This window comes from Myiozetetes cayanensis, unplaced genomic scaffold (genome assembly GCF_022539395.1).
Source record: "Myiozetetes cayanensis isolate MyiCay16 unplaced genomic scaffold, myiCay2020 scf7, whole genome shotgun sequence".
Classification (NCBI taxonomy): Eukaryota; Metazoa; Chordata; class Aves; order Passeriformes; family Tyrannidae; genus Myiozetetes; species Myiozetetes cayanensis.
In genome coordinates, this window is record NW_026087964.1 from 49,123,516 (window position 1) to 49,140,628 (window position 17,113).

Below are 17,113 nucleotides of genomic sequence, written 5' to 3' on the forward strand. Positions count from 1 at the left end.
GCATTCTTCAAATAAGCACTCAAGTCTCAAGGTACCTGAAATAGCTGCTGGTTCAATAGCCTGTGTGAAAACTGCTAAAGTTTTCTCGGTCTCACTTGAACATCTTGTACTGTGTCCAAATCAGTAGCTAGTTTCACAAACGCTTTATTCTTACTGGAATGAGTATGTGTGCCTTTACTACCAATACGGCTTGGGATTCGTGTCTGTTGTTACAATTCAGGTGAAGCAGGGGAGCTGTGATTTCCCTGTGGCTGTTGGAGGCTGTGTGAGCTCAGCAGGGACTGCTGCAAGGCAAGTGATGCTGCTGTGACCAGTTGGCACAGCTGCGGAGAACACCAACCACAATGCCGATGTGGATGGGGGACCAGATGGAAAGCAATCCTGCTGCATCAACCAGGCATGGGGAAGGCAGGGGTGCAATGTTCTCACTTCCCAGAATTACAAATTGCCTTTTATCAAGGCAAGACTCTCCCAGCTGTTTGCATCTCATTTCTTCTGGAGAATTGCACTGGAGCACTTTGGTTGTGTCTGGAGGGTAAAATACTTGTGGTTTTCAGCAGGTGCTCCTCTCTCTGAAGATGATTCTAGGCAGGTTGGTGCAAAGGAGGTAATGAACAACCAGGATCCAGAACTCATACGCTGCTGAGTTTGCTCTTGAGATTGCGAGAGGTGTAAGGAATGACTTGTACGATCTGGAGGGCAGGATCTAGATGAGTTCCTGTTCCTTTCCCATCCTCGGGTTTCTTTTGGAACAGATGTGCTTCTGTTCTGCCAGTTTCTAAAACAGTCACGCATAAGCAAGTGTGCCAAGGGACTTAAGTGCCTAGTAATGCTAGTAACTTAGTATGGCTAAATTTGTGTCAGCAATTAGCCTCCGTAATAGGTTTTCCTGCGTCTGTAATCGCTTGTGTGATTTATGTTCCCTGTGTTCATTTAGTCTGCACAGAAGCCTGTCCTGGCTCTGCAAGTTTTAATCTCTGTGTGTGCTGCCTTATTTCATGCAGCTGCTGGAAACATCCTCTGGCAGCACAGGTCTGGTTGCAGCTCCCAGGTATATCTGACGTGGTGATTGCAGGTTTTCTGTTCTTGCCAGTGGTCTTGCTTTTCATGTTGGGTGGCATGTGGCAGCTTCCCTCTGTTAATTAGAACAAATGTGCCAATTATGTTAATGTATCTCCCGATACCAATCAGTGAATGATTAGAGACAACACATCTGTCTCTCACTGGGGAATGAGATGACAGAAAGATGCTACAAGGTATGTTGCTGTAAATTATAGCCACCTTGGATCATGTGCTTCCTCAACCCGTTGCAGGGATGGCTCAGTCTCTTGCAGGCTTGCTTGCCAGCCCATTAGCAGCACTGGATGTGCAGATCCAGCACAGCTGGCAGGAGCTGTGTGCCTCACTGCTCTGCAAGCTGCATTCAGAGCGCTAAGGAGCTCTGGCTGAAAGGTAACTAGCTTCAGATGTGCTCCAGCTTCTCAGAGTCTGCAGATTCTGTGAGTCAGGATTTCATTCACTACTCTCACACCTCAGCTGAGTGACCTTCTTTTGCTAGTCAGTTTGCAAACACATAACAAAAATACTTCTGCGAGTATAAAACTAATAATAAGAAATGGGGATTTTGTGTCTGCTTTGTTCTAGGAGTTTGTATATAAAAAAACCAATTTGCAGATTGTTGTAATTTTCTATAGCTGTCATCTCCCAGGGGTTACACTTACCTCATCCTTTATGGCATAATTGTTGCCAACTAAATTGTTTCTGTTATGATAAGGAAAAACTGATCCCTTGCTTCTTCTACATATACATGCACAGTCATCAGTACATTTATCAATAAGAGTTGGATGGACATGCCTCATTTAATTGAATAAGTTAGGAGGGAGTGTCGACCCACTGGAAGGCAGGAGGGCTCTGCAGAGGGACCTGGATAGGCTGGAGAGTTGGGCTGATTCCAACAGGATGAAGTTTAACAAGGCCAAGTGCCGGGTCCTGCACTTTGGCCACAACAACCCCTGCAGCGCTACAGGCTGGGCACAGAGTGGCTGGAGAGCAGCCAGGCAGAAAGGGATCTGGGAGTTTGGATTGACAGGAAGCTGAACATGAGCCAGCAGTGTGCCCAGGTGGTCAAGAAGGCCAATGGCATCCTGACCTGGATCAAGAACAGTGTGGCCAGCAGGAGCAGGGAAGTGATCCTTCCCCTGTACTCAGCGCCTGGTGAGGCCACACCTTGAGTGCTGTGTCCAGCTCTGGGTACCTCAGTTCAGGAAGGATATTGAGGTGCTGGAGCAAGTCCAGAGAAGAGCAACGAGGCCAGTGAAGGGACTTGAGCACAAATCCTATGAGGAGAGGCTGAGGGAGCTGGGGTTGTTCAGTCTGGAGAAGAGAAGGCTCAGGGTTCACCTCATCACTCTCTACAACTGCCTGAGAGGAGGTTGTAGCCAGGTGGGGGTCGGTCTCTTCTCCCAGGCAATCAGCAGTAGGACAAGAGGGCACAGGCTTAAGCTCTGCCAGGGGAGGTTTAGGCTGGATATTAGAAAGAAGTTCTTTACAGAGAGAGTGATCAGGCATTGGAATGGCCTGCCCGGAGAGGTGGTGGATTCACCGTCCCTGGAGGTTTTTAAGATGAGGCTGGATGTGGCACTGAGTGCCACGATCTAGTAATCACAGTGGGACTGGATCAAGGGTTGGACTTGATGATCTTGGAGGTCTCTTCCAACCTAATTCTATGATTCTGTGATTCTAATATATAGAACTAGGTACCTGCTCAAGAATTGTTATTATAGCCAGTAAATATACATCCTCAATATTTAGGCAAAAGCAACCATCTACTCTGAAACATCTCCAGATATATGAAAAATGGAGGCATGAAGGTATGATTTGATATGACCTTGGAGGCTGGCATCTGTGCACTTTGAAATGTCCATGGATATCCTGCTGCCCCTCTGTCTGTTTGCCTGCAGGGGTACGGGTCTCTAGCACGTAAGTGTCTGGTGCCTCATCTGCCAGTCTCTATTATTCAGGCAGCAGAATTCAGGATAAGTTTCTGCATTGGCTGAATTAACAGCCTACTTCAGCAAGGGGGCTGAGCCTTGGGGAATGACAAGGCATCAAAAGAGAATGCTGCTTTTAACTTCTGTAATAACAGTTTGCATACTTGTCATTCATAAATCACGCTGTCTCATTCCTCTTTGTTCTCTTCTGTTCTGTATTCTGCATTTGACACATGATCTCTTCCTACTTACATGACAGAGCAACCTTGCTCCCACCTATACTGGTTACCTCAAAAAAAGAAAAAAAAAAAAAAATCTGAAGTTTGGAGGTGCTGAGCACTGCAATCACCTGCACCAGAGAAAATGAGGCTGATAATAATTGAAAATAAGTAACAACAACAGTCTCACTTATATGTTATAGTGTATTTAATTAGTTACCATTTCTACCAGAATTAAGGGAGAAAACAACCACTGGAGGAGCGTGCTCTTTTTTTGTGTTTTTCTACTGATGGCAAAAATGTGTGTGAAAGGAGACTTCTGCTACGTGTCAAATCATCCGTCAGTTCCTCCCTTTAGATTTATCATTGGAGTTTGCAACATTAACAGACGTCATAAAAACCTGGATGCCAGAACACTGAATTAGATATATTAGAGATGTCTTGTAAAAGAGATGGGATTTAGACATGCACACACAGTTCTGATGTACTGGTGGAAAAAAAGGCATCCTGTTATTCTGCAAACTTTTATTGTTAGCAAATTCTGTGGAATTCTGAGACATTAGGTGAAAAGGATCTTTTTCCTAAGAGATTTGGTGTAGAGCCAGAGGCAATATACTGAATTATACAGAACTGCTTTTTTTTTTGGCAACTTCAGTTTTCATATTATCTTCAGAGTTTTTGCAGGGATGATAGGGAATTTAATGCTTACAGCTTTAATTTTGTCTAATCATTTGAGACCCAGACTGAATATGCATATATGTTTTCAGTGGAAAGTGTTGCAGAGTACTCAAAAAAGACAACCATGTGCTTGGGCATGGAGCCTTCAGGGTACCAAAGGCTGCTGGAGTATGTGCTCTGATGGGCGTACCAGAAACATTTTAGACTGAGCCTTGGACTATGTAGACTGTAGTCCTGTCCTTACTGATGTCCTGGTGTCTTCAGTGTGCAGAGTGCAGGAAGATTACAGGCAGATTTGAAGGTGGTACGTACACAGTTCTGGCAGTGAGTGTACCATCTATTAGATCCCTGGCGTAAGTCTGTTCTCCATCCCAGAAATAAACAATGACGTTAAACCCAAAAAAAGGTGTTTTGTTTGCGTGAGAGGCAGCGATTAAGTGACAGCCTACCGCTGGTGAAGACGAGCTCCTGGCTTGTTTTTCATTCTAGAATGCACGCGGACTTGACCTGCAGGTGAGGAAGGAGCTAAATATTGCCACTGACTGAATAGGAATCTGTCTGTCTTGATTATACCTGATACCTATTAGGATTCAAGAAAGAGGAAGAACAATTTTAGTCATCCTGTCAAGGATAACCAGGCTATTGACTGAGAGCTTGTATCTTCTGTGGTGAAACATGATTGTGGTAGTGAGAGAAATCCAGCCTCCAAAGTTTTATGTCTTTTTTTTCCTTTCCTGTTCCTCACAGACACATGTATCCATTTCCACGGCCCTTTTTACACCACCAGCTTTAAGCAACACCTTATTGACAGTTGACTGCCACGTACTGCAGGGATGTGCTGTGGGAAAGGGGGGTTTAAATCAAACCTTCACTGCAGCAATGGCTTTACATTCACTAAGGTGTGCACCTTTGGAAGCAACGCACACCTGATATACCTCCACCCAAACCAGGATAGGGGAGCTGGAGCTGCTTAAGACAGGGCTAAAGAGGGGGCGTGGATGGTGAGCACCTACAATCCAAACTCACATCTGCCAGCACTGGTCTTGCAGCATTGAACTGGCTTTGTCCAGGGATGAACTGAGCCCTCTGTCTTGGGCACCAAGAGAGGTCATTCAGTTTCTCACCATGGATTGAGACAGTCTGTACAGCTGTCTCAAGTGGGGAGCAGTTTCTCGGTTGCTTTTGGGGTACGTCAATGCTCGGGTAGTTCCTCAAATGTCTTTAGAAAAGTGGGGTCTGTAAGAGCAGGTCTTGGCACCTAGCACCTCACAGGTCTGGCAGGCTGATTGTATTTATGTTTTTCCTCCTTTAATTAAATTCTGGACACAGGCTGAAGTGATCCAGTGGCATAACAGCCCAGCTTTGATCCATCCAGGGCCCAGTCCTGTCCTGTCCTTCAGAGCACACAGTTCAAATGAAAACGAGCTACTGGATTTGCAGCCAAATTATATTAAGAGCAGCTCACAGGCGTCAGCTGGGATATAACAGGGCAATAAAGAGAACATTATCTAGATTAAAAATCATAGAATTTTTTGATTTTGTTTTTGTTTGTTTGTTTGTTTGTTTTGTGTAGCCAAGGAAATTACGCTTTATTAAAATAAAATGCAGCTTATATAGGTTAAAAAGGAAAAATAAGCACCGATGTCCTTGTGATTTCTTGGTAACTGTCTCTATTTTGTTTGATTCTGATTGCACTAAGACAATAACATGTATGTACATGTGAGTGCATGTGTACTTAAAAGTATAGCTGTTTATAAGTTGTTAGTGCCACCTACTCCACTATAGGGTCTCATTGTGTGAGACCCAAGGCAGGTACATACAAGATTTCTTCATTATTAACTGCCTAATTAGGCAAACCATAGAAAGAATAGTTGAGCTCCTTGCTGATTTAGAGTTTCTGATGTTGTAAGAGAATTTTCTGTTTGTAGATACCATCCTAAGTAAATTATCACCCTTTCGTTATGCTTTGCCTCAGACTCTGAAAGCACAGATCAGCTCTTTTTCTCTGTACAGTAGCTGGCAGACTTTTAAAATGCACTGATACTTTCAAGGCAAGGCAAGACAGCTTTTGTGTGGACAGGTGGGACAGAAGGGGACCTGAAGGAAAGGGTAGGTGTAAAGAGTGTTGTCCTGTGTTTCCGCCCTTTTAGTTTATTTCAGATGGCATCATGCAGCAGGTGAGTCCTTCGTCATGTGCCTTGGCGTGTGGCATTTTCAGGGATGAGGAATGTAATCACAGATACTGTGTCTGTCCATTGTGGTGTGACTTGGTGCTGACTCACTGCCTCCCCTCTGGCCCTTTGAAACCCCAAGGTGGAGTGGCTGAAGAATGAAGAGGTTATTGATCCCGTGGAAGACCGAAATTTTTACATCACGATCGATCACAACCTGATCATCAAGCAAGCCCGGCTTTCTGACACAGCCAATTACACCTGTGTTGCAAAAAACATTGTGGCCAAAAGGAAAAGCACCACAGCGACTGTGATTGTCTATGGTAAGTGCTGCTTTGTCCTGTTGCAAGTGGATGGATGCACACTCAAAGCGAGAGGGGCAGGAGGGGGATGCAAAGTGCATGTATGCAACTCTAGTTGTGGTCAGTCTGGGCTGCCTGTGCTGCCTGTTGACTTGCAGCCATGTGCAGGAACTGCAGTCAGGGTTCATTACTGAAAATATCAGAAGTACAGGTCTGATGGCTTGGCTTATTGGTGACAGGAAATGGTGACAGGAGGAACAGGCACCTACACACACAGCCAGCTACCTCATTGAAGAAAAGGCAGTTTTTCCCCTTGCCATAACACATGCCGGCTGGATACAGCAAGGAGCCACAGTGGCACATCCTCCAGCAGGAGTGTCCAAGGCATTGCTTACTACCAGCACAGTTCACGTTCTTAGTGACACTTTTCAGAAATAAGAGAGAAACTGAAGGAAAGTTTGTGCTCCCAGATACTGGTAAGAGTGTCAGAGCTCATCAGAACCATCCATCTCCTTATATCTCTTTAAATAAGCTTATTTTTGGTGTCTACTGCCAAAACATACCCTGAAGTCAGGAGTGAAGTAACAAAGCATTCTGGGACTGCAGTTCAGAGGCACACAGACTAGCTTAAAAATAAATGTTAGGGGAATACAAAGTATGGGATAGCAGTATTCTGTGTCTGCATCTGCAGTCCTGATACAACTGAGGCTGGTCATGCTTTGCCTGTGGAGGGGCTGGATGAGATGCCCTTCTAGAATCTCTTCCAGCCTGTGCTGCACTGCAGCTCTGCCCCACCACATTGAGCCTTTGCCCCTGCAGAGTTACTGCCCCAAATGCATCCCAGGTGGGGGTATCCACCAGAACAAAACCTGCTCTGATGATGTGCCAGCTGACTGAACTGGTGTTCCTTACAATCAGCTTAATTATAGGATAGACAAGTAGGAAAAAATCCCTATGATTATCCCTAATATTCATTTCATATTCAGGGTAGCAGTTAGATTTAATTGTAAGCAGTTGCTTCCCTGAAGTTACAATGAGGGCCTTTTAGTTCAGTTTTTATAGAAAACTGACTGAATTGAGTTGATTAGCAGTGGTTGTGATACTGAGGAATGGACCATGCAAGAGCTCCGTGTTTTGTAACTGTGATGAATGCAGTAACATAAAGATGTAGGCAACTGCTCCTCATTCATATACAGAATTTTTTTCAACAGTGCATTCAAGAGACATGTGTAGGGGAGTAGCATTTTTATGGGTTTTGCTACAAGAGCTGCTTAAGGGTTGTATCATATCACAAACATTTGGGTTTAGAGAATCTGAGCTGTTAGTATGTTACCCATATAGTGGAAGTGACATTCTTATGTAGAGCAGCATATCTCCTTCTTCATCTATCCATATATCCCAGAAAATGAGCTAGATGAAAAGGAGACTCAGCATAAATATCTTCCCAAAGTCAATTAAAAAAAAAAAAATGTATTTAGTGTTAGTTCACTCTGAACAGCTTAAATATCTGTTAGGGAAGTGCTGAGATATTCATATGCACCAGCTAGGTCCACAGAGTGGTTTGTGAAGTTGTCCTGACATCCTGAAATCACCTTCTTCAAAGAAAGGAGAAGAAAATTATCAATATCTAATCAAAGCGGGGAGGAAGGGGCAGGATGTGTCTCAGCATACATAGGTGATGGGTGCCTCTGAGCTTCTGTGGGAGTGCAGGTTATCTCCCTTTGGAAAATGCTACATCTTTCAGAGCATTGGCTTCTGGCTGTCAGAGCTGTGTGTGCTCTCTGAATCTGCAGGGATTTTGATCATACATTCTCCATCAGGAGCTTAGGGCAGGGTCAGGTCAGTTTTCAGTGTAAGGTTGGTCCCCTACCAGCCCTAATAGTTATCAAACAGTGTTTTTCACTTGGCATCAGCATTTCTTCAACTTTTTGAAGTGACTTCTGGCATACATTGGGCACGTTGGAGATGTGGGTTTTGTGTCTGTTCAGTGTTGCTTCTCATGCTATTCCCAGCCATCACTTTGGGCTTTGGGCTGACCAAACTGACCTGCTTATGGGATCATACTCTTTCCCTCTTGCTTTTCAGTGAACGGAGGCTGGTCTACCTGGACGGAGTGGTCAGTGTGTAACAGCCGATGCGGGAGAGGCTTCCAGAAGCGCACGAGGACCTGCACCAACCCTGCCCCCCTCAACGGTGGTGCCTTCTGCGAGGGCCAGAGCGTTCAGAAAATAGCTTGCACCACTCTGTGTCCAGGTTCAGTATGAACAGCACACAGCCCTAGATATATTGTTTGTCTGCCATCAGTCATTTCAGGAGAATACCATGAGTTACAAAGGCCTGCCTCCCGTTATTAATAAATCCAACATTTCAGGGAATGAATATGAAATTGTATTATATAAGTAGATAAAATAGTGAGCACATCATATAGAGCAGCAGGGGTTTCAGCCCTACTTTTGCACATTGCTTACACTGGTGTCTCGACCCTCATAATTCAGGGGATTTGGGGAACATTTGGAGTTTCAAATTTGAAAGCTCTGGAAAAGGATTGGAATTTGAATATAGCAAGGAACAGTGATGTAAATATATTTGCAATGTCTGTTCAGTCCAGCTGTCTGAGCAACTGAAGCATCTGGGATGTGGATGTTAAATTTGTGGCACATGTTTACCTGACTTCAAATAAAAAGGCATTTATTCTACAAAGAGATGTGTATCCATACCTTTGAAAGGTATTTAAATGTAAACTTCTGGAAAATAGAAAATTGCTTCAGGACACACCAGATTGTTGGTACTTCTCTGTGCCAAAGTTCTGTCCCTATTGCCCAGTGCTTACCTGTTTCTACACACCCACTCAAATCAATGTCAGTAAGGTCATCTTCAGCTTGTTAAGTTTGGCCATCCAGCTCTGTCACAGGAACAATTTAATATTTTGTTCTTCACCTGTTCAATTTAGTGCTTTTGAAAGTCATCTGCAGGACATCTGCAGGCACTAAACACATTCCTGATTCTGCTCATGTGAAATAGATTGGTACCTCTCTATATTTCTTTTAATAGGGAGTATTTAAAATTAAATATCTTCCCACTAAAGAAGAATTTTTGGACCAGTTTAACCTCTGTGTTAAAAAATGCCAAAAAATAAGATGAAATCACAGATTCCTGACTTGTTGCTTGTACACTTTGAACACAGGTAAACTAGTTAAATGTTTATATAAGGAGGAAGAAAGACCAGAAATGGGGTCAGAGCAGAGAGAAAGGAGAGGTGGGGGTGAATGTGCATTTACGTAATAGAAGTAGAACTTGGAGAAGAGCAGGCTGATGATCCTTCTGCCTCGCCGGAGATGGCCAGGAGTTGCAGGTTGGCTTTGTGGCAATGTGTGTGCATCGCTCTTGCTTGGTGTCACTTCTGTGTGCACCCTAACAAGTTGTTCTTTCCTTGTGTCAGTGGATGGCAAGTGGACGTCCTGGAGCAAGTGGTCCACCTGTGGCACGGAGTGTACTCACTGGCGCCGGAGGGAGTGCACGGCCCCAGCGCCAAAGAACGGGGGGAAGGACTGTGAGGGGCTGGTGCTGCAGTCCAAGAACTGCACTGACGGGCTCTGCATGCAGGGTAAGTGCCACTGTGACCTCTCTGGGATCTGGGATGTATGTGGCCACAGTGAAACCTGAAATAGCTGCAGATCAGCATCACTGACCTAAAGTCACAGAATCACTTGTAGAAGAAATGAGTTAATCCAGTTCTCACCAGTCTGGGCAACCCACTCTTTTTGCCTGATGATGAATGTAATTCTGTCTGAGGTATATGAAGCTGAACGGTGAAGAATTAGAAAGAGCCGTGACAGAGCCTTCTTTCCCCTGCCCTCCTCACCAAACAGTTTTCCTCTCTCTAAGGGTGCAGCATCTGTCCAGAGAAGTTTGGCAGTGGCTCTTACAGCAACATAAATGGAAAAAGGAGCATTTTGGGCCAAAGTTAGCATTTTCTAAAGAGTAAATTTGGCCAAGCAGATAAACTTGTGGCTTCTTAATGTTAGGAATGGTGGGTGCACGTATTTCTACATATAATAGTTATGTGCCTTTTTGAATTTTGAGTGCCCTGTGGTAGAAAGAGGTAGGCTGTATCTAGGCAGTGCCAGTGCAAACTTCACATATATAGTCACAATCATGCTGCAGCCTCGTGAAGATCAGCTCTAGCACTGAAGTGTATTCTGCCTGCACCTGTTCATGCCATGGTCCCACTCTTGTGACTAACAGGAGAGAGAAGTAAAAAAAAAACCCCAAGCTTTAAGCGTGATTTGACATATACTGATGAACAATTTGTCTGCTCTGCACCCCATCCTTTCTCAAAAATTAGGTCTTCTCTGGGCTGTTGGTGCATCAAAACTCTCTTTCACATTTCAGTAGCACAATAACCTGAGCCAAAATCGTCACATTCACGTCTCTCCTGCCCCTTCATCCCATCTCCTGACAGTACTTCTCTGTCAAAGCTCAGCTGTCTGTTGTCCAAAGAGTTGTGGCTGTAACTATCCAGTATCTATGTGTCCAAATCATAAAATGCTTTGAGTTCTCTCATAAAAAAGGAGTTAAGAATTTTTTATTCTCTGAGGCAGATTACTTTTGACTGAAATAGTCACAATGATAGAAAAGTGACACTACTAGCTAATACATGGGTCTACCCCTTGAATAATTACTTTATAGGATGGCTACTGTGCTGGCAGTGATCTCTGAGCTACCTTATGGCACAGTATGGCCACTTGTCCTGGGGTTTCCCAGAGTTACAAATAGCTTCCTCAGTGTGGCTCATACAAACACTTCCATCATGTTAAAAACTATTAGTCAATGTCAGCAGCCTATGAAGTTGTAATGCCTCAAAAAATCTCTTTTTACGGGGAAAATGGAAAGGTAAAATTTAGAGCTCCTCTCTTTTTCATTTCTAAAGATAGAAAAAAAAATAAAAATCCATCCATGTCTTACTATATAACACTGTGACTTTTATTGTGGGGAAGCTAGCATACCCTTAGCTCCAGAACTGTTAATAAGTCATTATGGTAAATTAGGAAGAAAAGATACATTTCCCCATACAGAAGAGCTCTTCACTATCAGATTATATTTAGACAGGTGTATGTCATCTTTGTGTGTGTGCATAAAGACAGCCATTTAAACAGAGGTCTTGTGGAAAAGTAGATATAATGGTACAGCAGAATAAAAGCCCTGTAGGGATCTCGTTTATCTGTTGATGGTATATTGCATTTTATTTGTGAAAGTGGATGCTGAGTATAAAGCACAGGTCTTCAGTAGGAGAGATGGTGAAACTGTTGTGAATCCTATTCTGCTTCATATATATGTATATAAAAAATGATAATGAAAAATATGCAGTCACATAATGACCTGCTTAGCTCCAGGGGCCGTGGTAATCCTTCAGTGTTGGAATTTAATGGCAGTGTTTTAATGGTGTCTTTATACTCGCGGGGTTTCATATACCTGTAAAACTTACAGTCCTGCTCCCTGATCCATCACTGCTGAGAAGATTGATTTGCCGTACTTGGTGGCAATGTGCCTGCTGCTCTCGCTCTCTCTCTCTCTCTCTCTCTCCCCCCCCCTCTCTTTTTCTTTATTTCTCCTTCTCAGTTTATGCACAATCAATCTGAACACTTACATTTTTGCCCATGTGGATTTAGGTTCATAGAAAATCTGCCTGCTGAGCCAGGAAAGCACACTGGACTCCTTTCATTTCTAAAACAACATCCTTCTTTCCATATTATTTGAGGCTTTTGGGGACTGGCCAGGAACTGACATTTCTCCTAGCCTGGGAACCTGTGGATCCACAGCAGACTTTTCCAATGCCTTCATGACACTGAGTCTGGCATGGCACATGTGGCATGGAAGAAGCTACAGCCACCTTTTTTTCTGTGGCCATAGCCCTCAGGGAGATGTGTTGGCCAGCTGCTTACCTGCCCCATAGTCAAATCCTGTTCCTAGATGACCTGGTGCTACCTCCTTACTGTCAGCCTTTAGTGAGAGCTTGAAGGTTGACACTGGGGGTGTAGTCGGGGTCAAAGAATTAGTAGACAGACCCTCTTGCAAGGAGTCAGTAGCCTGTTGCTTTGACAAAAACTCACTTGTAAGTATATATCTTTATGAAGCTGCACGTAAAAGATAACCTGGAAAATGCTGGATTGAATGAGTCTAATTTACAAGCCCTTTCTCTTCCAGTCTATTATTCACTTCAGTAGCATCAGCTGGATAGATCAATAAGCTCTTTCATCAGACTGCTCCTGCTCCAGCAAAGAGCAGAAGTCTGCACCACTATCGATTGCTGTGGGGATAAAAACTGTGGAGCTTTCTCCATCCCTTGTAATTACAGCATTTTACACACAAAGCTGTAGCTTGTGCTTACCACTAACTGTGGCATTTCTCATGCAACTCGGCTGTCGCATTTATTCAGACTAATGATCTTGCTAGTATACACATACACTCCCTTATCCAGTAGTTAGTATTTTTCTGTTAACATGAAGAGATGAACAGTCATTAAACTAGAGAGCCTGCAGAGACACAGCAGGCTGAATTGAAGAGGAAAAGCAGATGTAGTGAAAATTTAGGGTGGGCATTGCTATTTTTAGTTTCCAGATGCATAATATTGCTTAGCAGGTCCATTATAACAATTCCATAATTCCCATAATAGCATTAATATGATCTTCTGGAACAAAATATGCTGTAGGTGTAAGAAGAATTGGCTGGTTACCACCCACACTAGTTGCATTATTGCCTCCATAGTTGCATTATTTCCCATTTGATGTATGAGTACTGTGGTAAATACTTCGATGCAGGGAACAACACTTTTAAAGGCACGCACTGCATCTCACAGGGGATTGCTATAAACTGAAGCACTGCAATTAGCCCTTCACTCATCCCACCTAATGACTTTGGGGGGTGTTCTGTGTGGAGAATAGGAAAGCAAAGCACTCCCTTGCTAGCTAAAACTTCAGAACAATTAGTTCCCTTCACTAGGTCACAAATTATTTTAAAGCAACATACAAGTGGAAGTCTTTGGCTGAACTCAGTCTGGAATGACTGCTAGATCATTTGTCTGGTACAAAACAGATGCTACAAGTCCTTTGGCAGGCCAAGCTCTGCTTTGTATTATGTGTAAAATGCTGCTGGTAGTCAGGAAGAGGTGGACCCTATGAGAATACTTAGCTGTACTGCATGGTTATGTTGAAGGCTTATTACCTGAGTTGTGACCTGCAGCTGTCATGCTCAGAGCCTGTCACCTATATCCTATCTGTTGAGGATCTGAAGTGACAGTGTTCAGATCTATATTGTCCCTGTCCTGAATGAATAAGTACAGCAAGTCTGTACGTGTGAGGTTGGTGCCTGCTGGGCTTTTGGCCTTTTCTGAAATCATGCCTGGGATGTGTAGGGTTGGCACTAGCACAGTCAGGAAAATAACCAGTGCCCCTTTTTCAGCTCGCTCTTGGCTTTAGTCAACCGCTGTGGCTTTTCATAAAAGGCTGGCTAAGCTGTGCTTTTGATTTTTTCCAAAACATAGGATTTGCTGTCTCACAGCAACAAGCAAGATAATACTGAAGCACATATTGTTCCTTGAGGACTATGGATTATAGAGTTACATAAAGAGTACTGTTTCATTGTGTAGTAAAATTGTTTATTTTATAGTGTCATAATATGGAATAAAGATCCATCATTGAGTAGGGCTGAAAGGAAATTCCCACCTGTGAATCATTTCCGAGTGTCATCAGATCCAGTATAGACTTTTCCTTTGTTGCTTGAGCATGAAAAGACTGAGATGTCCTATTGTCATTTAAAGAATGAAAGAAAAGATTCAAAACATCTTCATTTGTTGTTAATCTGGACTAACTCTTGGATCACGTTGGTGATCACTGTCTCTCCTTTCTTGTAACTAACTACTTGGAAACTCAAATAGCAGATGTACCACTTGAGAAAAAGATACCTATACCATGGTGAAGATGTTATTATCGGCCTAGTAATTCCATTCCTTTTTCAAAAAGGCTTCCTTCTAGTCAAGAGTGAATTGATGTGAAATGGTGATGGCAAATCGGTATTTGCTGAGCACTCTGAAATCCTTGTCTGAAAGGCAGTGTGAAGTTCATAAGGTTCCCTCTTACAATGATAGTGTGTAAGCGAGTGAAAAAGATGCAGTTTATCCTGCTCTTGTGTGAAATGGCTAACTGCTGCCCTTTTGCAGTCTCATCTCTGTTTATACACAGATCTGGAGTGGAAGGCAAGGTTACCCTGATACTACCATCTCTTTCTTCCCAAAACATAAATATTCTGCACATGCCTTGCTTGTTTAATGCAACATGTCAGAACCTCTGATGGAATAAGTATTCGTTTCCCTTTTTGGCTTGATTTGAAAGCAGGCATTCAGGGAAGAATTACAGGGTAGAGCAGCTTGGTCGGGACCACAGGTCCACCAGAGCAGATTAGTATGCAAAGAGCAGGGGAATGTTTTCCAGACTCCAGAAGGCAAGCAGAACTCTCTCAAGGGAGACTGCAACAGAAGCCCATGTGTGCAGAGGAATGAAATAAAACCTTTTATTAAGAGCATGTGGGTCAAGAGAGAACTAATACGTTCAGTCTGTCAGCATAATGATACAGCCACCTGCCTGTTTTGCCCTTGCAGGAGGTACTCATTCATTTGAAGAAGGCATCTCATTTGTTCCTAGAAGAAGTTTTCTGTAATATTGTTGTTTGATATAAGAGATGTGTTATTCTGTTTTCAACCCAACTGCCATGTAATGGTGTAGCAGCCAAGGGAATTTATGCACACATCTCAGAGTTATGACTCATCTCTATTTTATTATAGCAACATGAGAAATCCCCAGTTGAGAAGCATCTACGCTCCAGTGGGCCCTCTGCAACTGAGAGCCCTTGCCTAGAAAACCAACTGCTCAAAGTAGATAAAAGTGTTGAGAGAAAATAGAAGAGCAGAGCCACAGGAAGAACCCAAGGCACTGAACTCACTGTATCTTCACCCCGGTCAGTTTAGAAAGAGCCACCTCCACATTATTTTTAATGAAAGACAAGTGCTGTAGTATCTCTAGGCTGTTTTCAAAAATCTGAACTAATCAAAAATATTATAGCCATGCAGAGAGAAGGGAAAAAACACAACCTTGTCCATCTACACTTTTCATTCTTAATTCTCTTAGGTTTCCTTTTATTCTTCTTCTTTATTCCTCTGCACATTAAAAAACTTAAAACATTACTGATATAGATAAAAGGAAAATGCAAATATTATGATGGAGTCGAACAATTATTTTAATTGTAGAAGAAAACCACCCCATACAGTGACAGTGATGTATGCTTATATTGTCCTTTTCATATACCAAGGTGGGTATATTTCATTATTTTTGCTTTCCTGTCAGGGTGTCAGGCAGAGCAAAGTTACATGAGTTTCCCAAGGCTCATCAAGAAGTAAGTAAAAGGATCAGAAGTAAAACTCAGTGCTCTCTATTTCTGTATCTGGACTAACAAAATTATTGACAGTATCCTTAAATGAAAACTCATATTGGGAAAGGAAGTTTCTATAATTTGAGAAACAAACATTGAGCTGATAAGCTGATTCTGGAGTCTCTGGAATTTTTTGAGTTTATAAACTGGGGAATGCAAGTTACCTTACGTGTGAGCTTACAAATCTACCAAAGATTTTGATACCTGTTCTGTGTGGATAACTCATGCTTTCCATAAGCCTTTGTTTTTCCAGCATTCCCCTTGCCCAGATCCCCTTCCCACTATCCCTTCACTTGTATAGCTGTTTGCCATGTGTCCTCTCTTCAGTGCTTGCCCCATGTCCTTATTTCAGCTCTTGTCCAGCTACTACTGCAAAACAAAGTATACCCCAGGAAGTCGATTTAGCATTCAGTCATTGCAAGAGTGGAATTTGCAAATACACAATCTAGCAAATTGCCATGCTAGGCATGTGTTTACTTTTGCTGTAACAAACCCAATGTTAAGGTCCTGTACTTCTAAGACACTAAAAACTGACATAAGATTTAACCAAAAGGTCAAAGTCCTTAACTGCAAAAGATTGCATAATGTCAAACTTGAATATTCTAATCCACATCAAATTTTAGCAACAAGTTATCCTTCTCTTTCATCTTCCCCCATTCCCATATAGATGACATGTGTGTTTAAACTCAGGCAAGACCTTTCTAACAATGTTAACAAAATGTCAGGATCTAATTTAAAATGAAAACATAATTGCAGTCTTAATTATAGAATATCATAAACTCCTATTCAAGGAGAGAACAAGAGAGTCTCCCCATTTAACTTACCCACTCAGGAAAGATCTGAGATAATACCCAAGTAAATAAAGAGTTACAAAACCTCGAGCTCCCTGTTTATTAGCCCACTTTGAACATGCCCATAATTAGTCCTTCAGAAGGAAAATAAATTGCAGTGCGTTATCTCTGGGATGTCTGATATCATAGCTGACCTTCAGATCATTACTGCAGACATGAAGGTCTTTCTTTAGAATAGAAAATACAAGGATGAGCTGGGCACATTCTGTCTAAAAGTTTTTTGCAGCTCCACAGATTTTGTTGGGGTTTTTTTTGTTATTTTTTAAATTTTTTAACCACTACAAAAAAGGTATAACATAATCACATCTTCTTGTTTTCCTGGGAAATAGCAAGGGAGAGAAACAATTAACAGCAATTACAAGTCATGTATTATTGTTAATATTTCTCCTGTGGTAAATCTGCATTAGCAACACGTTAAGTGAA

General features: G+C 42.6%; 1 protein-coding gene across 3 annotated transcripts in view; it reads left to right on the top strand.

The window, feature by feature from the left end:
* The window catches only part of UNC5C (unc-5 netrin receptor C), a 257,370-nt gene that overhangs the window by 198,843 nt on the left and 41,414 nt on the right, over positions 1-17,113 (top strand). For all 3 annotated transcript variants that reach the window (XM_050338645.1, XM_050338646.1, XM_050338647.1), the window contains exons 5-7: positions 6,200-6,380; positions 8,445-8,612; positions 9,799-9,963. In XM_050338645.1, the coding sequence (XP_050194602.1) occupies positions 6,200-6,380; positions 8,445-8,612; positions 9,799-9,963 (514 nt within the window). The remainder of the gene's footprint in view (positions 1-6,199; positions 6,381-8,444; positions 8,613-9,798; positions 9,964-17,113) is intronic.